At 35.2% G+C, this 18,255-nt stretch overlaps 2 protein-coding genes across 6 annotated transcripts in view; one reads left to right on the plus strand and one right to left on the minus strand.

Moving 5' to 3' along the window:
* Positions 1-738: 738 nt before the first annotated feature.
* The window catches only part of LOC106871182 (large neutral amino acids transporter small subunit 1-like), a 93,080-nt gene continuing 75,563 nt past the window's right edge, over positions 739-18,255 (minus strand). Inside the window, exons 9-10 of the mRNA XM_089365420.1 lie at positions 4,838-5,015; positions 739-4,134 (exon numbers count right to left, since the gene is read on the minus strand). Of these exons, the coding sequence (XP_089221546.1) occupies positions 4,058-4,134; positions 4,838-5,015 (255 nt within the window). The 3' untranslated portion in view covers positions 739-4,057. The remainder of the gene's footprint in view (positions 4,135-4,837; positions 5,016-18,255) is intronic.
* The window catches only part of LOC106884152 (protein-cysteine N-palmitoyltransferase HHAT), a 287,547-nt gene continuing 281,094 nt past the window's right edge, over positions 11,803-18,255 (plus strand). For 3 of the 5 annotated variants that reach the window (XM_089365412.1, XM_089365413.1, XM_089365414.1), the window contains exon 1: positions 11,804-12,152. The gene's annotated coding sequence lies outside the window, so the exon portion shown is untranslated. Of the gene's footprint in view, positions 12,153-18,255 lie in introns of all 5 variants that reach the window. The other 2 variants (XM_089365410.1, XM_089365415.1) reach the window with 2 other exon arrangements.

Here is an 18,255-nt window from a genome sequence, read left to right on the forward strand (position 1 = left end):
TAACGCTAAAAGGAAACTATTTCCTAAGGAACTCAAGAGAAGGATAAAAAGAGCAGATAGAGAGGAATAAAGACAAAAAGGAAAGTAAAGATTGAATGATAAGGTGAATCAAGACTAAAGTTGGAGTTGAAAATAAAGGCACTTACCCAGGCAGTGGTCAAGCAAATAATGGTTGTTTTGTATTGAAAGAATTCTGAAGGGGCTTTATTTTTAGACTGGGGTCAAACGGTCGAATCTATTCAACCATGTTTTAAGTCTTTAGCAACATCAATTACAAAGAACTTGGGAGTGGTACTAAAAGATGGAGAGAAGTATTGACAGGCAGAAACTGGGTGGGAGCTGTCTTCAATAATTCAAGTAATGCTATATATTCAAAATTAACCATACATGCTGGTTTTGTTGTTGTTATTGTTGCTGCTACTGTTGTTATTGTCACTTACTTTTTTGTATTTTGAAGCTACTTGCCTTCAGAACTCCCTAGGGAATTTTATGCTAGCTTCATCACTTTTATTTATTTATATATTTATTTATTTCTTTGTTTTGAAACGAGATCGAACTTCAGCATTTTATACCGATACATTTTAGCAACTGGTAAGATTATGTAGGGGGTGCAAATTTTGATCTTGCACCCCCTGAAAACTCTAGGGTGTGCGGGTGCACCCGCTGCACCCCCTGTTCCCGGGCCCTTGTCCAAGACATAAGTATAGTAAGGTATTAAATAGAAACAAACAACAGTAATGAACCACAAGTATTTATTGGGGAAACCAAAAATTCAGTATTATAAAAATCAATATTTATTTGTCAGCCTTGATGAAAGATGTGCTATGGTTTTCTTGAAATTTGAAGAGCACTTACATGAGACAGGTCTTTAATGAATTTAAAATTATTTGGTTGATTGCAGACAAAGTACAAGTCTGGAGGAATAGTAACTTTAAATCAAAAATGTGGTGTAAGCTGTGTGCTTTAACCCTTTAGCATTCAGATTATTCTGAAAAATGAAATGTTTATTCATTCAAATCGTTTTGAATTAATCAAGTATTATGTTATAGGGTTAAGATTTTGATGATGTGATTATCTTGAGAATGACACTGTAGAATAAGTGTAAGAGGCCAGATCTGGCCAGTTTGAGCATGGAACAGGTATTTGGGTCCCAGATATGGCTGGTTTATTTGCTAAAAGGTTAAGGCAAAAATTATGAATTTTGTTTTAAGGCAGTAACAGTTTGAAGAAAAAAACTGAATTGTTAGTATCTTGTATTCATGAAGCTAAGCATCGTTATGTATCAGCCTCCTTTTCAGATTGGTTTAGCAAAAAGCATGTGTCAAAGTGAGTGGCTTAAAAAAAAATTGTTTAAACAGCAACAGAATTTTGTAACAGAACCATTTTAGATTTGAAATATTTTCATTTTCCCATGAATGCCAGGAATGAGATAGAAAATGCAAGCTTGAAACAGCTTTATTACTCAGATGACTTTTTATAAAAATACAGAGATAAACATTTTTCAATAGCTTTTGCATCATAATATTTTAACATATATATTCAAACATTAGATAATTCAAGAAGCAACAGGGTCAGATTAGCAGTGGAGAAGGCAGGAAAACATAAAACTGTCAATCTAGAGCCATTAAAGAATACTCAACACTTACACAGTAATTTAATATTCCTTGGTGAATCAACAAAAATTGATGTGTGTGTGAGTGTATACACATACATACATATATATGAGAGAGAGATACATATGTAAGAACATATATATGTACATATATCATTAATGTATACAATATAAAGATAGAGCTACCGTGTACATTAAATGATATCTATCTCTCACTGGATAGAGTACTTTCATTGTTGATCATACCTTAATGAAACAATAAACTATATATATATATATATATACACACACACATATATACGTCATCATTCTCATTGTCCACTTTTCCATTACTCACATGGGTTGGATGGAGTTTGAGAAAGATTTTCTATAGCCAGATGCACCTTGTGGCTGGTTCTCGCATGTTTTTAAACAAGCAAATAATCCCCCATGGCTGGACATGTTTGCACAGATTGAGCCAGTTCTTTGTTGTTCAGAGTTACCATATAACAAGACGAATCAGAGCAGCACTTGAATGTTCCAGCTTGATGCTCCGTCACAAAACATCACTTTAGAGAGTGTAGTGAGCATGTTCTATTGTTGCACCGGCACTAGAAAGGATGTTATTACCAAGAATCTTTTTAACCCCAGCTGGTTCTATGATTATTTACCAACAATTCAACACTCACACCTAATTAGCAGTGAAGGAGGCTGCACAGAAAGTTCAACTCTTAATTAGTGTACTGAGAGAGAAGCTGGACATAAGGGGAATTAGATGCAGTGTGCAAGAGAGGAGACTGCATTGGTTTGGTCATGTGATGTGGATGGATGAGGACAATCGCATAAAGAAGTGCTGATCACTAAAGTTGGAGGGAAATTGTTGAAAAGGGGTCCCTGGAAGACACAAGGCAAAGTAGTGAAGGATGGTCTCAAAATGCTGTACAAAGGAGATTACAGAAGATCGAGATATGTGGTACATTGTTATACTTGAAAAGATCCACCACCACAACAGAATTGAGATCCTAAAACCAAAGTGCCACATAAAAAGCACCCACTACACTCTATGAAGTGGTTGTCATTAGGAAGGGCATCCACCTGTAGAAACCATGCCACAACAGATCATGGAACCTGGTGCAGCTTCTGTTCCTGCCAGTTTCTGTCATGCCATCCAATCCATGCCAGTATGGAAAACAGAAGTTAAATGCTGATGATATATGTACACACACATATGCATATATATATATATATATATATATATATATATATATATATATATATATATATATATATATATATATATTGTAAAATTTGTGTTATTTGAGGCTTTCAGTTTTGGTTGATGGCTTAACTCATTCAAAATATGTGTGTGCATGCATATGCACGTGTCCATGTTATGAAAATATTACAGAAAAATGCTATTATGCAAGGCCTCAACTGTATAGTTAAAAAAATAATAACACAGAAGAATTTAGAAAAACAGGTAAATTTTAATGAATCAAACGTTCCAGCTTTCGTGAGAGGCACAGAATATTTGTGAAAAGTAATATCTCAGGAAATATATAGCTTTCTATAAAGTCTTTCATCATAATCATACATGCTATATATATATATATATATATATATATATATATATATATAAAGAGAGAACAATGGCAAAGTTAGAAATATATTTTATGGATAAAGTCTTACAGCTGTTTCAGGGAAAATCCAATGTATCCCTTCATCGGAGACGGTAATAGTAGAGGAATGGATTATTACATCTATAAGAGGAGAGTTGTAGTAGGAAGTGAGAGCGATGCGCTGAAAAAAGAACAAAGAAGAAACAGTACTTGGAGTGTAAACAACACACAGAATACTCCGGACACGATGTGATATATATCCACCTTTGCTACTACAATTATCTCCGGAAAATACCCACAAGGATTCTTTACATGGATGTTTACTGCTGGAATGGAGCTACACTCCAAGTACTGTTTCTTCTTTGTTCTTTTTTCAGCGCATCGCTCTCACTTCCTACTACAACTCTCCTCTTATAGATGTAATAATCCATTCCTCTACTATTACTATCTCCGATGAAGGGATACATTGGATTTTCCCTGAAACAGCTGTAAGACTTTATCCATAAAATTTATTTCTAACTTTGCCATTGTTCTCTTTATTCTCTTCTCTCTTTATACATACACACGCTAATACACGACCCATGTTATATTCCCCACTCATGTTGCAACCACGACAGAGGCAAAACTAGTTGGTATACAGCACTTACTTGGTATTACCTGTATCTTTGGGTTTGGTCGAAACTAATACCCTACATAACCTTATATATATATAGAGTTATATGTGGTAACCACTGAATGACTAGAGATAGAACCTATACAGAATCCAAAGATAACAGTTAGAAAGTGTTTTCTTATTTTCTGAGCTGGTGCATTGAGGTCTTTCAATTCTGAAAGTACTTTCACATTTTTAATCCCAATTCAATTCCTCATCAACATCAACCTCAACTACATCTAGTGTCTTCTGCAAAACACATGTGATTTTATCTGAAACAAGTAGAAAAATAAAAGCAATGTCATAAAAATTCAACATTTAAAAGATGTGGAAATACATGCAATGATCTGGAAGGAAATAGCTTTCATACTTTATAATGATGCTTAGTAATCACACCTCCTTATGTACACGCACATACACCGATAAAATATATATATATATACACTATATATAGAGAAAGACGGCTACATGTGTGTATGTACACGTACATATTCTTAATGTCATACAAATTTTATAAACTGTTGAGAGAATTATGGCTCTTGGAAGCACATCATATACAACTATAAAGAACAGCATGTAAATATTGGTTTGTAAAAACCCTTTTGAATACAAAAAGTCAAAGGCCACCTATATACATGCATGAACTAATAATTGCATTCCATAAAATCTAGATACAGTAAAGTCCCATAGCAGCTTATTGCTACTGTTGAGAGGGGGGGGAGCAAATTAAATTAACAGATGCTTTACTACAAGGCCTTGCAAACTCATTAGTATTGACATAGTTTTGAATTAATCATTCATTACAGGGTAGGTATGAGAAGTCAGATGTGGCCTGTTTGAACATGAAGCTGGTAGAATATTTGGGCCCCAGACATGGGGTCTAGTTTAAACACTAAAGGGTTAAAATTGAAATATTGAATGAATTTGTGTAATGTGTAATATTTCACCAGTTGCATCCCGTTTATAAATACTTACATAATGAAGTCCTGATTATCAATGGTTTATTCTTCCATCTCACACAGAATAAATATATGATGCAACCAACAGCAACGATTCCAGCGGCGAAAAGGCTCTCGTGTGGTTTTTCATAAAATGTTAATGCCACAATTATCAAACTCACAAAGAACAAAATTATGGGTAAGGCTACAGGCACCTGAAATAAATAAATAAATAACAATGAGTGGTGACATGCTGAATGACATTGATTTCAAATGTTGGCACAAGAGCAGTAGTTTCGCATGAGGAGCATTTACACCAACTCCAGTGCATGACTGGTACTTATTTTATCGATCCTGAAAGGATGAAAGGCAAAGACAACCTTGGCAGAATTTGAACTCAGAACATAAAGAGCCAGAAAAAATGCCACTAAGCATTTTACCTGGCATGTTGATGATTCTGCTAGCTTGCTACATCCAGACAAAGAATAATATTATATGCAAAAAATTTCTTGAGGAATTGATATTTGCTGTTGAGTTTGAGAAAGAAAACAAATATCAATGTGTGTTTTATTCAGAAAATGAAAAAAATGGTTAAGAAAGACTGGAAATATTCAAAAGACCATTATTGTTTTAAACAAGTGGAAGAAAAGAAAAAAAGGGGGTGGGTTGTATGTGATATACAATTCATGATTGTATATCAATTGGTTTAGAAAGATTTTCCATGGTGGGATGCCTTTCCTGTTATTTCTATCAGGTTTCATGATGTATAATTTAGATCAGTGGTTCTCAATTAGAGTCCAAATGGCCCTTAGGGGTGGTCCATAACAGATTATCCTATTAAAATTTATGTACAATAAATCAGTTATACTTTTACAGTATACAAAATATTTTATTTCTTTTTATATACAATCCCTAACAAAAAAAAAAAAAAAAAAAAAAGTGGGATATTTTTTTGTAAACATCAAATGGCTATGAAAGGTCCAGTAGGGTAAAATAAAAATGAAAGGGTCATTAAGTAAGAAATAGTGATGAACTTCTGATTTAGATAGTGAATTAGTGAAAATAGTTGTTTCTGGCTAGTTGTAGATGGCTCATTTAAATTAAGAAATAACTTGTAAAGATTCCATCACTGCAACTACCATAGCTTCTACAAAAAAAACCAAAAAACCTGAAATGATGATTGTGTTTACACAAGAAATTACCAATGTCTGGCATATAATAACCACAAAATATAAGGGATGGGGACGGTAGGTTATCACTTGCTCTCCTATTCTTCATATAGTCATTTCAAGTCTTAAATTCTCATCATCATTTAATGCCCATTTTCCATGCTGGTATGGGTTGGATGGTTTGACATGGAACTGGCTAGCTGGGGAACAGTCCAGGCTCCAATTGTCAGTTTTAGCATGATTTCTATGGTTGGATGCCCTTCCCAACACCAACCACTGGCATCGATGCATTTATACAGCACCTGCATGAGTGCATTTTATGTTGCACTGGCCCCTGTAAAGGACAAGGCTTTATGTATGGATGACAGTGATTTTACTGGTCCCTTGTCATTTTGTCAGTGAGGCCCAGCATCCAAAGGTCCTTTCTCACCACTTCATCCCATGTCTTCCTGGGTCTACCCCTGGGTCTTCCTCGGTACTCTCCACAATTAGAGCTTGGCATCACATGACCAAACCAGCACAGTCTTCCCTCTTGCACACATCATCTGATGTCTCTTATACCTCTTAAATCATTTACACTCTGTTGTGTGTGTGTGCACACTGACATTACCCATCCAGTGGAGCATACAAGCTTCATTTCTTTCAAGTCCACACAAGTCCTCTGTAGTCAAAGCCCACGTTCCACTGTCATTTAGCATAGATGTACATACACATGCAATCTCTCCTCACAAATTATGTGACTACACACCAGGCTTTAAATGGAATCTTGAAAACAGCTACTTGAATTTTAAATGCTGCACTTAATTCTTGACACTAACAATGATGAAAGGGGTCTGAAAAAAAAAACATAAACATACACAAACTTTATCTGTACTTGACTGATTCTAGAGTGATATAAATGTCAATGAGATGCCCACCACCACTTGAAAATATGGTGCTTTATGGTCCATACTCTTGAGATGTACTTCCTTATCACTCTTGGCATAGAAATGAAGTGAACCAGAAGTTGGAGACAATTGGAAACTTGTAACCAACAACATTATCATCATTCACAATTTGTGACAACATCACTGTCATCATCATCAATGCCTACATAGCTTGGGTGGAGTTTATTTAAGGTAGATTTCCTCTGGCCAGATACTTTTCCTATCACCAATTCTTACCTGTTTCCAAGACAAATTATATTTCCCTATGGAAATATAGTCTCACTTTCATTAAATTCACTCAAGGACAGCACCTCCCCCTTTATCCTCGTTTTCCTTTTCAAGTGAAACTTGAAAAAGGCCAAGAGGGAAGTCTGTGTCCTCATGCCTTTCAACCTCATCCACCAGCCAAGCTCTTTTATCAAAGCCATCAAGCAAAGGAAAACTGCTGCCTTACCTGCCCAATTAAAGGAGGGCAGCAGGGCAAGCATCACTATGGACTCGGCTGATAGACAGATTCATATCACACACGACAGCAGCTGTTCAGGTGCACGTAGAATGGTTTTGCTGCTCTGTGCACACATTGTCTGACAGCACATCTGTGCCTGTAGAGTTTGTCTTGAAAAGGTAGTGCCCATTGATAACACTGTGAGGTCAAGGACATCTGGAAATTATCCATGGTAGTCCTTAACCAGAAAGTCCTCTGGAACAAATTTTCCAATTCATTTTTGTCAATGCCTAGAGTCTCCCTGAGAATGTTATTGCACTTCCCCACCACTAATCTCATTGCCTGAGTAGTAGAGGGGTTGCGAGTACCTGATGACTTTCTTGGAGTCAGGTGTCCAGTCTCAGTTGTTCCTTCATCCAAGACTGCAGCTTTGTCAAAGACACAAGTTGCAGAAAACATACTTCACAAAAGGAGCCCACAAATGTTCACCATCCAGAAATAACAATAATGTCGATAATGTGAATATGACTTTAATTTGCAGTACTGTTAGCTACATATTTAGTGTATAATTACACTTACATAATGTATGTATATGTATGTATATATATATATATATATATATATATATATATATATATATATATATATATATATATATATATATATATATCTCCAAAGGTGGGCACCGTAAATCGAAAAGTTAACTTTGATAAATGTTAATCAGTTAATTATTTCATTATTTTCTAATGTAACAGAAGTTATGGATCTGTTCAGTTTCACTCATAGATTTTTTAATTAATTTTTTTTTACTAAACAGTTTGAAACTTTGTATACTGGTGTAATTTCTCCTGCTGAACATAGTTTACTTTGAACATTTTTGACAAAATTTCATATTTTAGAAGTTATTTCATGTTGAAGACGATGTATTGGGGTAATTTTAACCAATCAATGACATGTATTCTGTTAAAGAAAGCTACTGCTCTTTGCAATAGTAATCGAAGAGGAACAATTTCCAGGTTATCTCTACTAAATGTCACCACTCTGTTCTATTCGTATGTCAGACAAAGGGTGAAGGGAAAGTGTTGCTCCTTGGTCATAGCTGACACAAAAGAGAAGCTTTCCACTGCAAGAAAGACGATGCCACCTTTATCCTTTCTAGTCAGCATTGTGCATTCCTTACTCTTTCCCTCTCCACTGGCAGACAGCCACTTCTACACCATCAACTACCAACCAGAGAGCAAACTTGTGTGTACTTTTTTACAAGTTTCAGGAGGAAAATAATTTGTGTATGGAGATTGACTGATTCCACTGATTTTTTTCAGAGGAAAGCTTGGTTGGTGAACAACGTGAAAGACTATGGCTACAGTAGATTGGTGCCTGGAAGAAAAATCATATTTGTTTTATCTTCATGCTTTGATAAAGTTATTTTTAATCTAATAAAAACTTTTATATTGAAGAAATGTTTTTGTTGCTGATAAAAATCATAACAACAACCATACATCTCGTATTTGTAAAATAAGGCATTTTGAAACTACAAACATGTCAACAACAAAAAAGCTAGGTGCAGACTTGTAGATCTCTAGGTCTTTTGAACATCGGTGTGCTTTATGTGTGGATAAAAACCAAATTTTTCCCCAAATTCAGCCCTGCGGCTTAAATACCAATGCGTTTTATAGACTGGAAAATAGGGTACTGCTGTATCTCTAACTACATGTCAGGCAAACAAATAAATATATGTAAATAATATTTCTTCCTTCTTGGTATTGATTCTTTGAGGTTTACTGATTACTCCAACGCGAGAACCCCCCACCCACCCCAAAAACATGTAATATGCAACACAGGCAGTAAACAAAAAATAAAATAGAACGGAGTGGTGACATTTTAGTAGAGATGACCTGGAAGTTGTTCCTCTTTGATTACTATTGCAAACAGCAGTAGCTTCCTTCAACTGAATGCACATTGTCAATTGGTTAAAATTACCCAAATGCGACAACTTTAACACGAAATAACTTCTAGGATACGAAATTTTGTCAAAAATGTTCAAAGTAAACTGTGTTCTGCAGGAGAAATTACACCAGTATATGAAGTTTCAAACTGTTTAGTTAAAAAAAAAAAAATTTGTGAGCCAAACTGAACAGATCCCAATCCTCAAATGTTGATTGATTTTGTTTATTTATTTATTTTTTATCTAAGCTCAGGTTTTTTAATCTGCTCATTGTAAATTACAAAATAAATGAAAAAAAAAAAAGACTACTTGCTTATTGGGAAATTTGTAAGTTCGATTTAAAAAAAAAAAACATTTGTTTTTCTAATGATAATCAAACCAAATGTTCATTTCGAGCCATTCACCCAATGAGTATTTCTGCCAAATATGGTGAAAATCTGTTCAGCTGATACCCTGCTTTCGCTTACATGCGCAGAGTAAAAAAGTTAATTCCAACCAGAGTTGAGCTATGATGCTGCGCATGCATGTGATTTCTAAACTTTTTTCTTCCCCTAAAATCTTAACTTACAACATTTATTCCAGTTTTGATACCAAGCCACAAATTATTTCCTCTTTTATGGTCTGCCACTAATGTGGGTGCCATACCAATGTATCCAATACATAAATGTACCTATGTTTAATATAACATGAACACCATATGTGTTTTATATAAGATGAAAACAATCATATTTATTTCAAACGTATCAAGTTGTTTTGAGGATTTTAGTGAGTGAATATGACATTTCTCTCTCATGAATCTTATGACAGAGTTGTAAAATGAAAGTGATCTGAGGAAAAACATATTTTCCTGGTATTTAGCTGTTATTTCAAGCATATCAAGTTTTCTAGTGATGCAGAAAATGAGATGCATGAATAGCTTTTCACGATCTCTAAATTTGTCTCTCCACACATGATCCTAAAAAGATATGATGTTAATGGATGCTGTCATCATTTGGATCTACAAAATTGAGTGAATGGTTGACAACTTCATAAGTATAGAAGTAGCAGAGATTCACAAAAGAAGCATACTATTGGACATCAAATGCGATTCATAAAAAATTGGTAATCACTGTCGTTACTTCCAGTTTCTATTGCAAAACACTTTCATTGTTTCAAGAACACCAAAATCAAGGAAGTATGTCAGGAAGTTGCTCAACATAGACAACTCAGCGTTTGTGACGAATAGCTTTGAGGACATGCAACACATTGTGGATCTGTTTTCTTGTGCACCAGACATATTTCGTCTCAAGAGCAACATTTTGAAGACTGAACTGCTCTACCTGCCGTCATCAAGACATCTTTGTTGATCGAGTGAACCTGAGCTAGTGGCAGTACATGGAAGCCTTTACTTATCTTGGCAGCACAGTGACTTTGAGAGGCGAAGACATGGGTGTAAAGGCTCTTGGCTTTCCTGAGAAGTGTCTGCAGAACTTCCGAGATATTACCCACAATATGAAGATAACGGTGTAGAGTGCCACAGTGCTGCTTTGCCTCCTCTACATCACAGAGTGCACGATCCTGTATTGCTGACGTGAATCCAACGTCATCTGTGCTCCATCTTGCATATCTGATGGTGGTAGGATCACATTCCTGATATAGAAGTTGTGCACCGCACTGGCGCAGTTAGTGTGGAGGCTATCATTGCCTCATTGCAGCTATGCTGTGAGGGACATGTATGCAAGATGGCGGGCAGCTGGCTCCCAAAAGCAATTTTCTACGTTAAATTGCGTCAGGTCAGGAAGGGCCATGGTGGTCAAAGGTTGCGATACAGGGATGTGATAAAGAGACATATGAAGAACTCCGGCATCTCCGCAGACACCTGAGAGAAGGCACTGCAACACGATGAATGGCACCAACTGCTGAGGCTCTTAATTCAAGCTATTGAACAACAAAGAATACGAAAGAGTGTAAAATAACTTTGTCTACAGCAGATCAAGAGCAGGCCTTGTAGCCTACATGTGAACTTGTCAGAGATGGTTTCTGAATAGAACAGTCAACATTGACGTACAACGGGCAGCCTACAACGACGACACCACAAAGTGTTTATCTGAAATTACGCCGTGTCTGTTGTAATTTCCGGTTTGTATTGCAAAGACTTTCGGGATCTATTTTAAAACGGGGGCCACATTTTTCATTAATGTTTTACGTAGTGTTTTTGGTACGGAAAGACTTTCAAACTTCGTATACTTATCTATTTTGTGTTATAGAACAGAAAAATATTTTTGTATTCGAATTTATTTCATGTAAAAAATTGTCTTATTTCGATAATTTCAACCAATCACTGACAAGTATTCAGTTGTTTACATTTACTCCTTTGGCTGATTAAGCGATGTAAAGCGTATTTAATCTCCATACCTTCGTTTTATTTGCTTTTTTCATTTTAAATTTGCTTTCACCCTAACCCTAACCCTAACCCTAGGGTTAGGGTTAGGGTTAATTGTTTCAGAATCGTTTGTTTATGTAGTCGGCACTTAATGTATATCGGCTGAATGGACGTCAGTGATTGGTTGAAATTACAGAAATTTGACAACTTTCACATGGAATAACTTATGGATTTCTTTTTTTGTTAAGAAGACTAAGAGAAAAAGATGTTTTATATGACACATTCTACCAGTGTTCCAAGTTTCGAAGTGTTTCGTTAATGAAAAATGTGGCCTCCGTTTTAAAAAAGATCCGACTTTCGTTTTGTTAAAACACTTTACTTTCACTATTTTATGATTCTAAACTTCATGTTAACCAAGTGTGTGTGGAATCGTACTGAGACGAATATGGCCAATGACTAAACTTGGAGTACTTTGCTGGGATTAAGGCAATAGACTAAAAGCAAGGTATGCAAAAGATAACTTATTTCGATACAAAATCTCTCTGTACATCTCTGCAATAATGTTTATTTTTTCTGTGGCTGTTTGTTAGACGTGCGCATGCGTATTTTGTGGCTCAAAATAGTTCAATACAACTGTAACTGGGTAAACTTTCAGTACGAAAATAATTTGTTACTTGGTATCAAAACTAAATATCATAAACTAGTTCAAATAAGGCTTTTATTCAAACTTTGTTATTGCTCGCCGTCTAATCCGATATTTACTGCTGTCCAACAATTAAGACGCGTTGTTTTATATTATGTAAAGACAGTATCCATCTATCTACGTCATTTGACAATAATGCCACATTTTCGTACTCAATACAAAATATATTTTCATCTATTGTTACTTCCGCCTTAGGAAGGCTGATACACTCCTATGTACAAAATAAAGTAAATTTTTCAATTATAAAATCTATACAATACTCGTATACCTATTTGCGACATAGGTCGGGTTTCCACTACGACTTAAAACGGTCAGACTCGAACGGAAATCCTCCAGTAATTGCCATTTGTATGGAAATTTTGTCTTCACTATAAAACACATATTACTAGGTTTGTATCAGCCCCTTAAGACCCAATAGCTGAGAAAACTAAAAATATATTGCATGTATAGAAATAATTGTTTTATATGAAACGAAAGCTGAAGGGTTGTTAGAAGATACAGTATAAAAATTATTCATATCCAGAATATCGAAACAGAAACTACTAATTTGGTGCTTTGTGAACAGCACTATAAAACAATATGGCGATCTTTCGTTTTGACTTGCAGAACTGTCATCCACAACTCTGTAGTTATGCCAGTGTTTTTATTTATTTACATTTGTTTTAAAGTGAGAGGGGAGAAAGTGAAAGATGTATGTAATTGTATATGAAATGGACGTGTGTGCGAGGGGGAGGGAGAGGGGAAGAGTGAGTGACAGGATGTGTTGTCATGTATACGTAGATACGTCAATACATATGCATACATCTTTTTTGTATGTACATGTGCGTGTTTGAGAGCGATAGAGAGAGTGAACGTGTGTGTTTTCCTGTATAAGTGGCACTCAATCTCTCCTTCTCTCTCTCTCTCTCTCACATACATTCATACATCTTTCGCTTTCTCCTCTCTTTCACTGTAAAACAAAAGTAAATGAATAATTCTTTTTTTTTATGGAAATGACCGAACAGAGCCGATCCAGATGACAACTTTGCGAGGTATAACAAAACAGCCAAAAATATTACAAACTTTTTTTTTCTTAAAAAGCAGTGAAAAATAACGTTTTTCGAAAGGGCTGTCCCACTTTTGCTATTAGTCGGTGTCAAGAAGGTCAACAGGAGTTTCATTCATCTACCATCGGCTTATCAGTTTATCACCCTTCCCTATTCACTCGCTTGTCAATACTTGTGTGGAGAAGGGAGAGAGAGAAAAATCAAGTTGCAGAACAAAACAATATCTTAATTCTTTCGCTGATTTTTATTTATTACTATTTTTACAACACTAAATTCATGTATTACGACTGCGAGCTTGTTGGCTTTTGTTTTCCCAGCAGCGGTAATAACAAAAATTCCGAAGGTGATTATATAAATTTAACCGGTTTATAACTTTGTTAAATCAATTTTTTAATACCTTTATCAATATGGCAAGCGGTTATAAAAATCCTATAAAAAGTGCTGGTGAACGTGCTTTGTTTGATGAAAAATGGACTGAGCTTTATTTATTTTTTTATTGAAATAGATAACAAGTGTATTTGTCTTATTTGCAACGAACAAGTAGCCGTTCATAAAATATATATAGAGAGAGGCATTTTGTGAAGAAGCATAAGACTTATGGAAATTTGAAAGAATCCGAAAGTTTTGACAAGATAGCCTCCTTGAAAGAAAATCTGACCAAAAGACAAGCTTTGGCGATCTTACGGTACGAGTCCTAAATATCGGCCTTTTCCGTAAAAAGTGTCTTCGGCGATCTTTACCAAAGATCGGCCTTTTACGGAAAAGGCCGATATTTAGGACTCATACCGTAAGATCGCCCAATCTTTTTTTAAAAGGCCAATTCTTGAAAGTTAACCAGTTACTCGAGCTAGTTATGCAATATACGAAAATATTGCTAAAATCTCAAATCACATAGCGATGGTGAATTCGTGAAATAATGTATCCTTACGGCTATTGAGAATATATGATCAGAAAAAATTTGTTTGGAAATATTAGCTTATCAAAAACAACTGTTTCTGATCGTATTAAAGATATTGTTGATGACATTAAAAATTCTCTAAAATCTGATTCAGCAGAATTCGTATTGTATTCCTTAGCTTAGTGGTTTTCAACCAGGGTTCCGCCAGTATAGTCCATAGGTTCCGCAAGAAGTTACATAAACGCTAAAATCGACAGTAATCTTTGGCGATCATTCGGTACAAGTTCTCTAAATGCCAAATCAGTAGTCAGCTTTGCCTGCTGATTATCATCCACATGGTCAACATGTCTTTGTTTACATCAATTCGGCAATTTCCGTAAAGAAAGAGGGAAAGGGCGTTAGTCAGCAGGTAGCAGACAGCAATCACTCGCTACTCGCTTTCGCATTCTCTCTCTCTCTCTCTCTGTCTCTCTCTCTCTCTGTGTCTGTCTCTGTCTTAAAAACACATGTCACTTATCACTCGCTTTCCCTCTCTCTCTAGAGAGAGAGAGGATTAGGGTTAGTGATAAGTGACATGTGTTTTTAAGAGAGAGAGAGAGAAAGCGAGTGATAAGTGACGTGTTTTGAAGAGAGAGAGAGAGAAAGCGAGTGATAAGTGACATGTGTTTTTAAGACAGAGAAAGAGAGAGAGAGAGAGAGACAGAGAGAGAGAGAGAGACAGAGAGAGAGAGAAAGAGAGAGACAGAGAGAGAGAGAGAGAGAGAGAATGCGAAAGCGAGTAGCGAGTGATTGCTGTCTGCTACCTGCTGACTAACGCCCTTTCCCACTTTCTTTACGGAAATTGCCGAATTGATGTAAACAAAGACATGTTGACCATGTTGATGATAATCAGCAGGCAAAGCTGACTACTGATTTGGCATTTAGAGAACTTGTACCGAATGATCGCCCATGTACGTGCACATCTACGAGTTACATGCCAGCTTAGATGATGGTTTCGTTTTCTTTTGTAAAATACGAGTGACTATATTCGGAAGAAACATTTTAACTGCGTAAGCCATTTAGGTGTTGTTGTTAATCCGCCTTTTAAAAGATCTTTAGCTTTTTAAAAGGCATTTTTGTAAAACATTTTTCGGCACTATCATGCTATTAGCTGTCAGAAGTGAAAGTGCTCACTGCTAGTGAAGTATCTGTCTGTCTGCCTGCATGCCTGTTGCTGGCCTGTCGATTCTTTGGCTACTGACAGGCCGGAGCGTGCTATATGTCTGTCTGTCTGTCTCTCTCTATCTATCTATCTATCTATTACTCGAAAGTTCGCGCGTCCGTGCAGGGCTAGTCGTGAGTAGAAAACACAAATTTAATATAAAAACATATTTCCTGAAATTGCAAATTATTTAAAATATAAAAATATAATTTTCAACTTTCGAGTAATAGATAGATAGATAGAGAGAGAGACAGACAGACATATAGCTCGCTCCGGCCAGTCATGGTATTAGCTGTCAGTAGCCAAAGAATCAACAGGCAGACAGACAGATACTTCACTAGCAGTGAGCACTTTCACTTCTGACAGCTAATAAGCATGATAGTGCCCATTTTTCTTGTATGACGTCTATTAATATTTGGTCAAATATTAAGATTAAAAAATTCGAAAGAGAGTTGAATTGCATATGTAGAAAAAAAAAAAAAAAGAAATAGGGATACTAAATTATAAGATATGTAAATATGCATAAATATTAATTCCTTACAAATTTCTAAATTAGAACAATAAACAAATAAATGACATTTTAAATTCAAATCCGAAAATCTGTTTTATTATTATATGCATATTGTTTAAATATAATCAAATACCTATTACTAAAAAAAAAAAAAACATTAATAAAAAAGCTAAATTTTACATCATTAAACTCGCTACACTTTAAAGATCATTTTGTCCTGCCACTATTAGGTTTGCTTTTATATATACAATTCTACTTACAGCCTTACAAGTATGGATAGATTTCTGGTGAATTTTCTGAAATTCCCCCACCCCTACTAATGCACCCCCCACCCAAATTTTGCATATTTGGAATCTACATGATATAATACATACTTGTAGACAATTTCATAAAAAAATATCCATTTTTCTGAAAGTTATGATCATCCAAAGGTGGGGCAGAAATCTGTAGTTATGCCTTTGAATCAAGCACAAAGAGATTTCAGTTCAAGCATATTTTTTCAACAATTTCTTCAAAATGATTTCAGTATAAACTTTCGGAAAATATGCTAAAAAAAAAAATTTCGGGAATCTTCCATCAACCTTTGTATCAATGATGGAATTTTTTTCTTACTTCCATTCACAAACTGACTGGTGGGAATAAAATGACCTGTTAATTTTCATCTCTGTTCATATATATATATATATATATATATATATATATATATATATATATATATATACGTGTGTGTGTGTGTGTGCGTTACAAGTACCATAAATGTCTCTCTCTCTCTCTTTCACTGACGCTACCCCCTTACTTCCACTCCATTTCAACCCATTCAGTTCTTTCATCCCTCACTGTCACCAGAGACAAAAGACTTAATACTCTTAGACACACCTGCACACATAAGTCTGTCCCCAGTTTATTTCTCCAGAGGGAATTAAGATGGCATTGCTTTCAGTACTGACCAGTTCTATACAACATACACGAATGAATGCACGCACACACATGTGTTTGTAATTACCTACATGTTTTTCACATGCCCAAGGAAATAATCTATTCCCTCTTTAGTGACATCAAATCTTATGAATAAGATGAAAACGATCTGTTGTCTCTAAAGTGTCCAAAATTTGATAAAATTGTCCACAGAAGGGATGTAAAGAATTTTTTTTTAATAACTCATTCTTGAATTGCTCCCTTTCTCTATTGGTATACTAGACATTGTGTACAAAAGGTATAAAAATTCAGCATAACCCTATGCATGCCTCACCAAAATATCATCATGCCCCATGTTGGGAATCACGGGCTTAGTTAAAATTATGTTCAGAAATCATACAAAATTGTTTGTCTTTCATAAATCTGATTACTGAGTCGTAAAATGAAAATGATATGAAGAAAAACATATTTTCCAGACATTTAGCTGTTATTTCAAGCATATCTAGTTACTTTGATGATTTTAGCAGGTGATTGCATCATTCATCTTGTGATAATCTTAGGATTTTAGCAGGCGATTACGTCGTTCATCTTTCATAACTCTTAGGATTTTAGCAGGCAGTTGTGTCGTTCATTTTTCATAAATTGAGTTGTAAAATGAAAATGATATGAGGAAAAGCATATTTCCCAAACATTTAGCTGTTATTTCAAACACATCGATTTTTTAGTGAGGTGTGATAGGTTTTTTGCCAGCTCGGTCAGGTGAAGTGTATACATGGGCAAAACCATGACTCAGCACCAATTGAAATCAACCTTTTCTTATTTTGTAATTTGTGATAAGAGGATTTATAAACACAAGCTTAGATAAAATAAATAAACTCACTTATTTCAAACATATAGAGTTACTTTGAAGATTTTAGCAGATGAATATGTCATTTATCTCTCATAAATCTTATGATTGAGTTGTAAAATGAAAGTGATATGAGGAAAAACTTATTTTCTTGGCATTTAGCTGTTAGTTCAAGTATATCGAGTTTTCTAGTGAAAGCGTGATATTTTTTTGCCTGCTGTTTCAGAAGTCTACACATACGTAAATGAAGAAAGCTAATACGTAGAATGGAAAAAGATGGAGAGGGGTGGCATCAGATGTTTTTGAAGAAAAGTTGAAATTTTGTTCAGATTTATAATAGATATATTTTTTCAGGTGGATTAAAAAAAAAGCAATTTTGAACAAAAGTAAAAGGCAAATTTTCTGATATCGATAAACCTATGAATCAGAAGAATTGGGGGGGGGGGGAAATCTGGGTGTGGTTGGGCAACATCCAACCACTACAAAA

Source organism: Octopus bimaculoides, chromosome Z, assembly GCF_046866305.1.
Source record: "Octopus bimaculoides isolate indiv1 chromosome Z, ASM4686630v1, whole genome shotgun sequence".
Lineage (NCBI taxonomy): Eukaryota > Metazoa > Mollusca > Cephalopoda > Octopoda > Octopodidae > Octopus > Octopus bimaculoides.